This window comes from Diabrotica virgifera, chromosome 1, assembly GCF_917563875.1.
Source record: "Diabrotica virgifera virgifera chromosome 1, PGI_DIABVI_V3a".
In the NCBI taxonomy this organism is placed as follows: Eukaryota; Metazoa; Arthropoda; class Insecta; order Coleoptera; family Chrysomelidae; genus Diabrotica; species Diabrotica virgifera.
This window is the reverse complement of record NC_065443.1, coordinates 152,445,790-152,460,686: the sequence shown is the minus strand read 5'-3', so window position 1 is coordinate 152,460,686 and position 14,897 is coordinate 152,445,790. Positions and strand designations below refer to the sequence as shown.

The 14,897-nt window shown below is 36.3% G+C and overlaps 2 protein-coding genes across 3 annotated transcripts in view; one reads left to right on the top strand and one right to left on the bottom strand.

Moving 5' to 3' along the window:
• LOC114327784 (ubiquitin carboxyl-terminal hydrolase 14) overlaps nucleotides 1–2,749 on the top strand; it is a 55,151-nt gene extending 52,402 nt beyond the window's left edge. Inside the window, exons 11-12 of the mRNA XM_028276494.2 lie at nucleotides 87–269; nucleotides 2,550–2,749. Coding sequence (XP_028132295.1) covers nucleotides 87–269; nucleotides 2,550–2,635 — 269 coding nt within the window. The 3' untranslated portion in view covers nucleotides 2,636–2,749. The remainder of the gene's footprint in view (nucleotides 1–86; nucleotides 270–2,549) is intronic.
• Nucleotides 2,750–6,348: 3,599 nt separating this feature from the next.
• On the bottom strand, nucleotides 6,349–14,650 carry LOC114327782 (uncharacterized). 2 transcript variants are annotated; one of them, XM_050641642.1, is made up of 2 exons: nucleotides 14,540–14,650; nucleotides 6,349–11,421 (listed from the first exon to the last, which is right to left on the bottom strand). In XM_050641642.1, the coding sequence occupies exon 2, from the start codon at nucleotides 9,964–9,966 to the stop codon at nucleotides 8,965–8,967; it is 1,002 nt and encodes a 333-aa protein (XP_050497599.1). In that variant the 5' UTR covers nucleotides 9,967–11,421; nucleotides 14,540–14,650; the 3' UTR covers nucleotides 6,349–8,964. Both variants share the same exon structure in this region, with proteins under 2 accessions (XP_050497599.1, XP_050497600.1).
• Between the last annotated feature and the right edge of the window lie 247 nt (nucleotides 14,651–14,897).

Sequence of the window (14,897 nt, the reverse complement as noted above, 5' to 3'; positions counted from 1 at the left end):
CCTAAATTTTCGCGATCAATTTCCAAAAAAGTTTGTTAGTTATAAAATGTCGTCTGTTTGCCAATACAAATATATATAATTTTCAGATTTAGGAAGTAATAATAGTGGTTACTACACCTTGCAAGCGGTACTCACTCATAGAGGAAGATCTTCGTCTAGTGGCCATTATGTAGGTTGGGTTAGACAGTCGGGAGATAAATGGATAATGTGTGACGACGATAACGTCTCTCCTGTTACTACAGAGGATATCTTAAAACTCTCTGGAGGAGGTAAGTTACATTTTACATACAGCATGTTTAGTTTTAAATTAGATATACACTCTATAAATGGCAACACTGCTCGCCATAGGGAAATAAGCAATGTTGCCGATTTAAGTGCTTCCTTCAGTAGCCTATATCTAATCGAAAACTAAACGTATTGTATCATTAATTATAGTTTTAAATAAGCTAAACAAAAAAATGGCGACATACTAATGATTTGGCAAAGAAAGAAAAGATTTTATAACAAAAACATGGAAGAAATGATAAATAACAAATGCATAATTTATGTAAAGATAATAGACACGGCTTACAATTAAAACCAGAATTTTCTATCATTTATACTGAAAACTCTAGAAAGCTGCTCGATAGGTACATTTTAGGGTTGTGTATTGATTGAAAGTCCAGTACATCAGGGACATTGTGTGAATAGAGCAGGGTTCTCTATGGAAATGACGCTGCACCATTTCGTATAGAGGGCAGAGTATGTTCTAAAAAACCAAGAGGTGATGCCGGGTGAATTTCTCGACATGCAGGGAGCATTTGACAACAGGAGAGGACAGCAAGAAAGAGAAGAGGATAGGGACAATCGAGTAGACGAAATTCATATCAAAGATATTGACGAAGGATTGGCAAAAATAAAGATTGGAAAAAGGGAGGTGCCGATGACATAGATCCGGAGATGATGAAGTACGTGGGAGAACGAGGCAAACTTTGGCTACTGGAAATAATGAGGGAAGCATGGAGAACAGAAACGATACCGAAAGTCTGGGAAGAAAATTTATTGATACCAATACACAAGAAAGGAGATGAAGCGGAATGTGATAACTATAGGGCTATATGCTTATCATCAGTGGAATATAAAGTCTACACCGGGATAATAGAACAGAAGCTCAGGAAAGAACTGGAAGGAAAACTAGAAGAAGAACAAGCGGCTTTTAGGAAGGAAAGAGGAACAACAGATAATATATACATACTGAGAAATATAATTGAAAGGAAAAACGAAATAGGAGAAGACTTATATATTACCTTTATAGATATTAAAGCTGCTTTTGATTCTATAAATAGAGAAGTAATATGGTCAGTAATGGAAGACCTGCAAATCTTGCAAAAGATAGTAAGCGTGGTAAAAAGTACATATAGAAACGTAAACGTACTCGCTAAAGTACAAATAAACGGAATCAGATCGCCAATAATAAACCTAAGGAGAGGAATAAAACAAGGGGACCGTCTCAGCCCAGTTTTATTTATATTAGTAATGGATAGACTAATGAAGAGCGCTAAAAGAAGATCAAGGCAATTATAGTCAACAATAGGGTATGGGAATTTAGTACCAGTGAGAATGGAGGGATTACTATATGCAGATGACCTAGTAATAATAGCAGACGATAAAGAGAAAAAATAATAGCAAAAATTAATCGATATCTGGGTGGAAGAAATAGAAAATTTGAAAATGGAGGTAAATGTAAAGAAAACTAAGACCATGATAGTAACCCAAAAGAAAAGGGAAGAAATAAACCAAACGATATTTAGGTGCAAAAACGAAATAATAGAAACAGTCTCGACGATTGAATACCTGGGAGTAATAATATCAGATGATGGAAAGTTAGATCAAGAAATCTCATACAGGACGAAAAAAGCAAATAAGATCTACTATGCACTAAATAAAGCAATATTTGGAAAGGAGGAAATAGATAAAGAAATAAAACTGAAGGTATACAATGCAATATCTGTACCAACTTTAATATATGCAAGTGAGACATGGGTAAACAATGCAAAACTAGACAGTACAATAAACGCAGCGGAGATGAAGCAGCTGAGAAAAATAGCCGGAAAAACTAAATTGGACAGAATAATAAATAAGGATATTACACAAAGACTGAAACAGGAATCGATAATAACCAAGGTCCAAAAAAGAAAATTAAAATGGTATGGACACATTAACAGAATGGACCAAGGAAGACTACCAAAGCAGGTGATGGAATCAAAAAAGATATGGTAAAAGAAGGAAAGGGAGGCCAAGGAAAAGATGGATCACATCAACAAATGAAAGAGTTAGCAAAGGAACGCAAGAAATGGAAGATATGGATAGAGGATGAATAAAACCTCCTACGCCCCTGAGGGCATAAGGAGTTTCGAGAAAGAAGAAGAAGAAATTGATCTCCTAATTGAGGATTTTAATTTCACATACCAAGAACTTGACGAACGATTGTTTATTTTATGTATATCTAGTACAATTAATATTTTAAGCATCTTTATACATCTTTTAAATAATTTACTCATTATTTTTAGGTGATTGGCATTGTGCTTATGTACTTCTTTATGGCCCAAAATTGTTGGAAATCAGTTCTACAGATGAAAAAATGGTTACAGAATAATCAAACAGAATTAATGAGACTTTGATGCTTTAATTATTTTTACCTTTGTATTCGTTTTCGAGCAAAAAATCTGACTCGACTTTTATAAATAAAATAAAACAAATTTTTCTTCTTTTTGGTAGACTTTAATATTTAACATCCTATTTTCCTTCAAGTTGTTTTGAAATTTTGTTTACAGATTCCGAAAAATCCTTGATGTTGTTGTGCTGTTGTGCGACTTTCAGTAGTCTATCGCTTCTTGATAGCGATATTAAAGAATTTTGGGAGGATTGCTTATATTATTCGTTTTGTAAATAAGTTTATCTTCATTAGAGAATTATAATACTTGACGCCAAATCGCAGCGGAGATAGGAATATCTCAACTGTGTTTTGAAAGACGAAAAGTGCCATCCGTACAAATGGCCGTTCAGCAAGAACTCGACGAAGATGAACCCGATCACCGTATGCAGTTTTTTGACATTTTGCAGGATTTATGTAACTGCAGTCCACGTTTTCTTAAACAAATTATGTCTTGTGCTGAGGTTACATTTTGCCTATGTGTTTCAGTCTATCGTCAAAATTGCAGAAAATGGAGTAAGGATAATTTTTACTGGATGATTGATGGTCATACTCAACACCATCAGAAAATCAATGTCTGGACGGAAACAATTAATGACACTATTATTGGTCCTTATTTTCTTTAACAAAATCTTACGGGCGAACATTATCTGCAATTTCTACGAGCAGAAATTTTATCAGTTCTTGCCAATATGTTTCCCAAGTCCTAATTTACCAGGCGATAGTGTTTTCTGTGAGATGGATTGGTAGACGAGGACGAATAGAGTGACCCCCAAGATTTCCAAATCTTACACCTCTAGATTTTTTTCTATGGGATCCGTTGCAATGAAAGTTTTACGTAGATAAATCCCAAAATATACAGGAGTTGCAAGACCGAACTAGAGACGAAGTAATAGAATTACTCCGAAAGTTATTCGTAATGTGCAAGAAGAATGTGTTCGTCGATTTACTTCGATTATCAAGACACCTATGGATGGCATTTTGAGCATTTAATTTTGCTCAAAAGTTTTATGTAATAATTAATATTTCTGGTTTTGTTCGTTTATTGTAAAATTATTCTCTGATTAAATTGAATTACTTTTTGTTTTCCTGTATAAGCATTAATCAGTTATGTATGACACTGCTGAGCACATTATGAAAAGACCTTTCGAAAGAGGTATTACCTCACATTTCAATTTAAAAAAAATTGAATACCCACATTTCAATTTAAAAAAATCAACGATTACGTCACCGTGTCAAAACTGGTATCGTCAGCATTTTAGCACATTATTAAAAAAAATCGGCAATTAAAAATAAAAATCGACCTGTTTCAAGATTTTTGTGTAAAATAAACTGTTTGCGAAATAATGAATTTTTCCGTAATTTAGCTGCGCTCTGCATATTACATTGTGCAAGTGGTGGCTCGTGCTATACCAGAACTTTAAAAGATTCCTGTGAGTACCTTAATTTTTATATTATACAGAAAGTCAGTTCATAAACTTAACTGGTAGAACTACTTTAAAATATTTCGACAAGTTCCCTACGGAGACATGGTCAGCAGAGTATGGGCCGGCTGGACCAGACGGTCAAAGTCCAACTCAGACGTCACTGGCGCCAATGTCGGTAAGCGTTGGATCTGCATTACCGGCCGAGCTTAGTCAAAGCATGAACTTAGCTAAGAACGGAACCGTTTGTTAATTGACAGCTGATGAATAACATGTGTCATATACAGGGTGTAATCAGAAAATAGACATGGTGTCGTACCAACAAGAGACTATGATGACGTAATTGACATTAAACGAAAGGGGAGGGGGATACGATAGCACAAAAAACAAATGCAAAGACGTTGCCACAAAGGCGTTACAGTATATCTTCGTTGTTATTGGTCCGATTACTACATGTAAGACATTAAACGAAAGAGGAGGGGGTAACGAATAAGTTAACACAAAAGCAATCACAAAGACATTAGCAAAAGAGCATTAGAGCATATCTCCGCTAGTATTGGACTGATCGTTGTGCAAGGGGTCTTGTTGGAAAGCAGAAGGCTTAAGGAATATGTTAACACAAAAATCAAACGCAAAGATATCTCTCTCTCTCTCTCTCTCTCTCTCTCTCTCTCTCTCTCTCTCTCTCTCTCTCTCTCTCTCTCTCTCTCTCTCTCTCTCTCTCTCTCTCTCTCTCTCTCTCTCTCTCTCTCTCTCTCTCTCTCTCTCTCTCTCTCTCTCTCTCCTCTCTCTCTCTCTCTCTCCTCTCTCTCTCTCTCTCTCTCCTCTCTCTCTCTCTCTCTCTCTCTCTCCTCTCTCTCTCTCTCCTCTCTCTCTCTCTCTCTCTCTCTCCTCTCTCTCTCTCTCTCTCTCTCCTCTCTCTCTCTCTCTCGTTCTCTCTCTCTCTCTCTCTCTCTCTGTCGTTCTCTCTCACACACACGAAACAATTTATGAAAGATACAGGCGAGGTGTCGCTGAAAACGATATACAGTACAGCAGTGTATTACTAGAAATAGAATTTGATTAATCAAAGAACGTATACCGTTCTTACAGTATGACCAAACCAACAAACATCCTCGATATAATCGTCTCTGATTGAGTACTACTTTACATGGATCTCCCTCCAATCATACACCTGTTCATGACAATGAACATATACCATTCTTATGGTGTGGCTAAACCAGCAAACATTCCATATACAAGTCTTTTCTGATAGATTACTACTATACATAGGCCTCCACTGAACGTACATTATTATACATTGTTGTTATTCTGTATATACGTATCATTTTATGGATATTACTGATGTATTGTGAGGTGTATACAATATCATTTCTACGGCAAGTCGGGTAATATTATTTTTTTACAGTTTGATATTAACCATCTGCGATAAGAAAGAGAATATTTATCGGTCATAGACGGTTCTTCAATAGCTATCAGGCAACAATTTCACCTGATCATGTTTATAAAACATACGGAATGCACTGTATATACTAACCCAAGCTGACAACATACTTTGCAGATATGGATTACGATCAGCTTATAGGTTTATGTACAATTCCCTTCGTAAAGGTACATAGGCGTGCATCCGCGCGGGATAAAAGTCGACCGTCCTTTTTATACTCCAATAGGAGGACCATCAATTATTCAACGTTAATATGTGTCAGATATAGGTTGATAGTGAACATAGGTCTTCGATAAGAATAAGAATATATTTATCGATCATAGACAGTTCTTCAATAGCCATCAGGCAACAATTTGCCCTGATCATGTTTATAAAACATGCGGAATGCACTGTATATGCTAACCCAAGCTGACAACATACTTTGCAGATATGGATTACGATCAGCTTATAGGTTTATGTACAATTCCCTTCGTAAAGGTACATAGGCGTGCATCCGCGCGGGATAAAAGTCGACCGTCCTTTTTATACTTCAAAAGGAGGACCATCAATTATTCAACGTTAATATGTGTCGGATATACATATTGAAAAAAAAACTATATACACTTAGAGTATACCTAGGTAGAATATAGACGAAAAAACTCGTTGTTAATGTATAAAAACATATCTAACAGTATTGTTGTAAAGAAAAAGCACCTCGTAAAGGTCTTAACGTTACAGCATCTAAATAGCTTAATTGGCGAAACATGTGATACATCGTTGTAAAAATCTAACAAAGCTTCAATCTGCGTGTTGATTTTTCACGGATAATCTGAAACAAAGGTTACTCGTGTTGATTTCCAAGGCACCCATGAGGTACAACACATACCTCGTTGGTGTTTTATAGTGGACACCATCCCCTAGAGGCCTACAACCACCGAATTTTCTTAGAGGAATCAAACATATAAATGTGATGTTGATTCAATATATATTTTTGATAGCATAGAACAAGCGATTGTTTGCCCATATTCTAGTAAGTAACGAGCAAAGCTGTAATGATGTTACAAAATCACAAAGTGGTTCATAGCCGAAAACTTTTTATTATATTTTAAAAATACAGGAAATGGTTCAGCAGGTATTTTTTTTTATTAACATTATTTATAGTACTTTTATCAAAGTAGAGCAAATATCTTTTAGTGACCTTAACTGAACATCTTTTTAAACTAGACAAATCTATGTGGTTCAGCAGGTATCTTTTTATTAACATTATTTATAGTACATTTTATCAAAGTATAACGAATATCTTTTAGTGACCTTAACTGAATATCTTTTTTAAACTAACTAAATCTATGTGGTTCAGCAGACTTCTTTTTATGATCTGATTGCCATCTTTTATAATGAGCGGCTACACGAGCAACGGAGTTAACCAGAATGGCTCATTAATTTGCCAGTGGGCTATATCAGATATCTTTTAATGGTCTTAACTGAACATCTTTTAACGATGTGACAAAGTATATTTTTAATCTGGTAGGACAAACGACAACTCACTACAGCATTTTAGTAACCCACTTTTTCAGTGTGACAGACGATCGTTTGTATCTCATAGTAGAGGAAAAAATACATTGTTAAAAAAAACAAAAGTCATCTATTAACATATAACATACTAATTTAAAAATGTCAATGTTTGAGTTTTTAAATTAGAAAGGTATAGTTGTAAAATAAAAAAAGTCTTTCGGCATAACTTGGACTATATGTTAAACTTTAAGTTTTTTATAACCAAAAGGGACGGAACTAAAATCGTCAAAAAATTTTCGTTTGGTTGAATTTGGTCTATATTTTTTTTCAAGGGTTTTTGTGATAACACAATGATCCTGCGTCCTTTGTATTTGTTTAGTCACCACAGAAACAGGATCAGACTTCATAAGTACCATCTTCTTAATGGTGTCGAAATTAACTACTTTAGAAGCCTCATAATTTAGACAAATACCTTTAACCTTACAACATATTTTTTCTTCCCCATTAGGTAAAGTATACTTATATAATATGCGTAATTTTTGGGCCCTCCAGAAACGAACTCCGAAATGTATCCACCACCAAGCTCATCCGTCAGATCACCGATGCAATCACCGGTAGAAAGGTCCGGTAAACCAAGCTGAGAAAGATATATTATGGAATCTGTGTCACAGTAATAAGCTCTTTTGAGAACCCGATCTAAATAGGAATATAGCTTGAGACGAGCCAGAGCTGTGACGTATGAGGCAAGGACCACATTTACTGTGGGAGACATAGAAGCCGCTTCTTCTACGTATTCCTAAGTTACAACAAGTGTTTCCTCATTCACAGGAATCACCGTATTGACATGAATGGAAGGGTTAGTCATCATTGAGAAGAATTCTCCATGCTTGTTTATTATGGATGTTTTAGGGAGGTTCTCTCGCTGAGCGAACTTTCCCCAGAAAGAATTGAGCTTAAGCTTAGCCAACGATCTTAATCCAGGGTTCTCCGTTATGTCGGAAAACTCCAGCCTGACATCCTCCCTCTGAAGAAACTCCTCGATGTACCGGCTCTTTTCATCGTCCGATACACATCTTCGCGGCCACCCTGAAGCTTGTTGCTTCACTTTGATAAATTTTTTCATCATATCAGAGAACAGCCCTTTTTGATCTTTTGACAATTCACGGGTTTGGTACGACCATATCTCATACGTTTCCAGCAGCTTATAACCTTTAGATAAAGCTTTTACCACTTCTTCCACAACCCTGTTCCTGTGAGAGCCCTCTCTTCATCGGAATGCTCACATTCACTCTGAACAAAGTCCTCTCCACACTTTCGGCAGAGGACAAACATACATTTACTGTTCATTTTAGCCGGAAGCATAGGATGATAGAGATCAGTAGGTGGCAATATCTTACACCTGATTAAACCTGACATAGAGGAAATATCAACATCCTGACATTCATACCCGACATACACTTTAGGGTGGCCTACCGGGAATTTTCTGTACTTACATACCCACGGATAAAGCGAACAAACATCAACGTATTTAATTTTTTCACCATCTTTACACTTGTAATACTCTACAGTATTGCCTGCACGACCACTGTATAAAGCATCTCTAGGATTCAAAGGTAAACTAGCCATAAAAGGATGTCCCTCGGTATACGATTTTATCTCGGACGTCAGCATTTTACGGAATTGACATTCCCACATTTCAACCACCTCGTATCCTATTGATCTGAGATGCTTAACTTTAAGGGTCGTTTAAACACAGCGATAAATCAAACAACTTATCAAGGTCAATCGAGTTGTTGCAACTTATCATTGTGTGTAAACGGTGCATCGCACAACTTATCAAAGTTGGAGTTGGGTTGAAGGTGGTATCGCATTGAATCGCAGCGTCTAAACAGTGTTTCAACTTGTCATCACAACTAGTTGCTGTGACTTATCGTTGTGTTTAAACGACGCTTTAGCAATCGTTTTATCATGACGATTTTCCATACAATCTGAAGGATTGTCATGAAGGGGTGCAGTTCTATCTGTATGGTAACAAGTAGGACAACCGTGATAATAACAACCTTGAAAATCAAAGATGGTGTTTTCGTAAGACCGTCTACCCTACAATTTCCAATAAGAGCTTCAGGTCCTCTGGCAGCATGCTGAATTTCAATACAGCGTTGCTTTTCTTCCCACAATAACCACTGCAAAGCGATTTTAGAGTGATTATCCTTAAAGCGATAGCCCCCTTTTGGAATAAGGCCTATAGTATCAGGTTGTAAGAAATTACGCCTGAATACCTTGTTGCAAGTCGATGCAACAGTTGTTGCCTCGAAAAACGGACAGACATTTGAAGTATCCATCAACTGTTTTCTGAAAGTGAGACAAGCCTGAGTCAAAATCTCAACATCACTAATAAAATATTCAACAATTTCCTTTTGAAAATCATAAACGTATTGCTCATCTACTCTTTCAGCGTGCCACGCCATCAACTTGTCACGTGCATCAGCTTTTAAATTATCGGGGTCGTAAAATTTAAGATCAGGCATAGGTCCAACATAAGATTGATTTTCCTCCCTGTTAAACAGATGTGGAAAATATCCCTTTTTCAACTCTGTCAACCCAAAAGCTTTAGGTAGAGCAGACAACGCCATTGAACAGTAATTAAGACTATCGAGAAAACGAACGTTACCACAAGCCATTGAGACCAGTTTTGTACCACGCATAATGAGGTCGGGGGTTAAATCGGTCTTTGTTAAAATATAATTTAAAACAAATTGATGGTCGAAGCCACCACCGTTATGGGCCATAACAACGACTCTTTTAAAAAGTTTACGTTGATTAAGTACAAACTCTACAAAACGTTCAATAGAATTTTGTTTCAGAATATGTAACCGAAAACCGCACTTTTTGCAAATTTTATTGTCAGTGTCCATACATTTGTCACAACGTTGATTAAATACACAGAGATTTGGTTCTTGAAGAAGCGAACCATCAGGCAAAACCTTTTCTTGACGAGTTTCCAAATCATAAAAGATAAATAGAAAATCTTCTGACGGAGGCTTACCAGAATCGGGCTGTATGTAACAAAGATGATCTGACGGACAATTTTTCTTACAAGTTTTACAGAAGACCTCACCACAGACATGACTTTTGGTGTAGATCTTGTAACAGGTCTTACACCTTTTGATTTTATTGCATACCGAACCAGCATGAGCATTGAGACATGCCTCACCGTAGAAGTTTCGCCCACATTGATCGCAGGGTATTTTCACGCAATCTTTGGAACAAGCTGGTGAACGACGACAAGCAAAACACGTACCACCACATCTGTGGTCGTTTTTATTGTTAAACGGCTGATGGCACTCCTCACAATAATATCGACAACAGAAAGCAGCGGTCAAAGAGGTGATCACGTTGAAGTGGCCCTCATGGTGAAGTAAGTTTAACGAAGACCCAACACCATTACCTTCAAAAATGATATCACGACCCTTGCTGCCATAACTTTAGACCACGATTTTGTAATTTTTAAGGTATTCCTGAAATTGTTGTAATTCAGGAATTCCAGCTCCGTCACTAGGAATAACAACAGCTGCCTCAGCTATTAACTTTAATGCTCTTTCCATTTGTGTTTTTCCAATATCTTGACGTACCTGCTTCCATTCTTGGTCCTTACCTACGTAAGCTTTAGCAACCACAAGAGCACGAGGTAAACAAAGATTATCCTTGTTTTTAATAACCATAATTCCTCGTCGTTTCGAACACTCTTCGTTAAATGAGTTATAGGCTCTTCTTCTCTGACCACCTTTTCCCGTGGGCATTTTTACCGTCGTAATACCCAGACAAAATGTTTCGGTATTGAGACCAGTGCTGTTGCTCTGGTATATAGAACTAATCTTATCCCATATATCATCAACGGTCACTTCAGAGGCAGGCTTGAACCGCATCCAACCCTGACCTCTGGCAATGTCTTTCGAACAAAAAGTGAAACCGACCTGGTCGGTTGGTTCCAAACCTTCTGTTCCCTTAAGTACAATCCCCTCGATGGCCTTTTTAATCCATCCCACAGGTTCCTCACTCTGCGACACATCCCTGATTTTAAATTCCAGAGTTCGTCCCTGGAGGCCAAATTTACGAATTTTCTTAAATGTATCTTTAGTGACTAAGAATTTGTTCATGTTTTCGTTAATAAAGGATGAGAAATTATTTAAAAAAATACTGACCAAATCAAACAACACTAAGTAATAAAATAATAATAAATATTCACAACTTACAAGTCAAAAATTTAGAACCCAAACTCAAAATATGTATAAAACTTTCAAAATTGTCACAAAATCAAAAATATTCAAATTTACCACTCACCAGAGCACACGTCTGAACGATAGGAATATCTGAAACAGAATGAAGAAGATACCTCAATGCTTGGGTAATAAATATATTTTTAGTCGGACAAAAACTGAATGTTAGCTCAAAAGGCCCCTGAAATGTGAAGATTTGTGCTTGTTGTTCCATAAGAATCAATGTAACAGTGCTGCATTTAAGACATATAGTGAACTTGGTTACATGTTTCCCTACTCGAGCTACAAATTCTAGATGTAAACACCTAAAAATCTTTGATTATTCCCTCACCACTTTCTTTACTAACTACCGTACCTGAGACGTACATACATCATCAGAGATTTGCTAACAGAATTCACAGACGACCACTTAGGGGTACTTGAAAGGTAAAGGCGCCATCAGAGACATGCTAACAGAAGGCACAGGCGACCACAAAGGAGTACCTGAGACGTAAAGACGTCTACAGAGACATGTTAACAGAAGACACAGACGACCACAAAAGAGTACCTGAGACGTTGAGACGTCATCAGAGACACGCTAACATAAGACACATATGACCACACAGGAGTACCTGAGACGTATAGACATCATCAGAGACACGCTAACAGAAGGGTACAGAGGTATAAATACAAGCATTTAAAGTTGAGACTTCAGTTACCATCATGTCTTCAAGTAGTGCAGTTCAAGTAAAAAAAATTCGCAGCAATTGTGAGAGAAAAGTACAAAGCTCTTAGAAGAATGCAAGCAGATGAAAAAGAACTTCTACAGACAACGTTTAAGCCAATAACTACACCTCTTAAAGAAATAGTCAGTTATGTGAATGACAATGTTCCTAAGCCTGGTGTCAGCGAAGATGACTCACAACTTAAACAATCATCACAGACAAGTGGGGTCGACCCTCTACATACGCTAACATCGTACAATCCTTATTTAGAAACATATACGCAAGATTTAGGGAATACTGACCAGATATACGGCCCTACCTTTAACTGGGAGATGGGAGAATGGACGATTGGTAATAAAATAATTGAGTTCGGTAAAGATAGCATTAAAATGTATTCGCACATTTTTAAAGTTACACCCGGCCTGTACGAACTGATCTTCGCGAAGGAACCTACACAATATACTCTAGACGATCAAAAAATTTACAAAACTCTTCTGGACGAATCGGGAGCACATAAGATTGGACGAGGGCGTCTACGTCACCAATCTCACACAGCAAAATACGAAAAAACTATTAAGCCAATGTATCTAGGAAAACGAAGAAGAAGAACACAGGCCATACATGGTACCGCAAGACATGTCGATCCCGATGCAGAAGATACATCTGACATACAAAAACAGTGTAACAGGAAACATATATCACAGAAGAACCAGGAAACAAAATACATGCAGATGCAAGGTTCAAAGAAAAACCGTGGTGATGTTCCCACAAGATCTGTTGAAACAAGGGATCTTGATATAGCAAAAAAGCAGATACTTGATGAACTGGAAGAGATATGGTGTCCCTATAACGAACATGGTGACCCGAACATTCTTGTGAAAGGCCTTATAATTCTTGCAGAAGCAGAAGCTTTAACCGGAAAAGAAGCAGCGACAATTATAGAAGAACTAAGGTACTTAGATATTATTGACTAATAACAAACACGTACTTTAAAAACAAGAAATTTTAGAACAACCGAGAAATTTCAGAATTTAAGTTCATTTTTTCAAATAGCAGATAAGCCGTATGATAAGCGGACAGATATAGAATACGAGACACCATCGTTTAACCGCTATGCCGTTAGATCCATGGATGAAAATTTTAAAATAAATTGGCTAGGGCATATAGTTGTGTTAATTACTAACTTTACCAGTGTACTAGTATGAAATAATTGAAATAAAAATAATAAAATAACGCAGTGTTTTTATTTACTGACCCAATGCAGCACTATGATTGCCATTTAATTTTTATAAAATAAAAAATACGCTAGGATGTATATAAAATGCAACACGATTACTGTCATACTGTATAAAATAAGTATCAGCTATGCTTGGTCGTATATTGTTGAAAAGCAGAAATACGGTAGAATGTGGCATAAAAAGCTAATATTTTTTAAATAAAACATAAAATTATTCAGAAATATACGGACATGCATCGGACAACATACGTTGTTGCATCATACATGTTAGAAAAAAAACATGAAATAAAAACCTATTTATAAATCAAATTAGAAAATAAGAACTAAACGGTAAAATAAAATACTATTATCCTAATGCAGATAACAAGAAAATAATATAAGAAGACGGAGTACTGTGCTACTGTGCTAAATGTATCATAAAAAGCTCCTATTTTTGAAAACGAAAGTGCCCAGGAGTCGGTATACCACCGATTCTGGGGCACGTGCCGATTCTAGACCACGAAAGTATTAGAAAATAAGAACTAAACGGTAAAATAAAATACTATTTTTGAAAACGAGAGTGTCCGGGAGTCGGCATACCACCGATTCTGAGCCACGTGCCGATTCTAGGCCATGAAAGTATTAAAAAATAAAAACTAAACGGTAAAATAAAATACTGTTCTGCCGTACTAAGCCCAAAGGCGGTAACTGATTTTTTATCGAAAATTACATTTTTGTATTTCTAGGTAGGTTTCATTATATTATAATGCTTCTACAACTCCAAAGACTTTGTAAATATATTCTAGATACCCATTATAATAGTTCTACAACTCCAAGGACTTGGTAAAAATATTCTAAATACCTATAATCTACGTAGAAATACAACAATCTCATTTTCGATAAAAAATCAGTTACCGCCTTTGGGCTTAGCACGGCAGTATTATCCTAATGCAGGCAGCAAAAACCTCTCTCAGTTCTCTCGCATAACAAGAAAATGATAAAAGAAGACGGAGTACTGTGCTAAATGTATCATAAAGAGCTACTATGTTTGAAAATAAAACATTAAATCAATTAAAAATATGAGGACAGGTACATAATACATTTTGGAAAACACAAGAAATACACAATACTTGTAAATCAACTTAAAAATAAGAAATAACCCGTAAAAGCACATACTTCATGTATGTTAAATGGAAATGTTAAAAGAAATAAAATTTGTTACTATTCACCAAAAAAGAATTGTAGAAAACAAAAAATTCCTACTATACATGTACTAAATAAACAGACTTACCTTATAATTACACGCACTTTACTGATTTCACTCACTACTAGCTTCGCTCGTCGACACTGCTATGAATAATGTTTGCCAGATTTGTCCATTTTATACTATCCCTTATCACAGCTTAAAATTCTAGAACAGAATAATATATTTATTGTTTTTATAAGTAGAAACCGCATGATAAAACATTTTCTGGAAAAACATCATTTTTGTGGTTAACGAATACTGATAACAGTTAATAATCAGAGTGAGCGAGAATCGGTATGCCGATTCTGGATCAGAATTTTCCCACGGTGAGCGAGAATCGGTATGTCGATTCTGGACCAGAATTTTCCCACGGTGAGCGAGAATCGGTATGTCGATTCTGGAC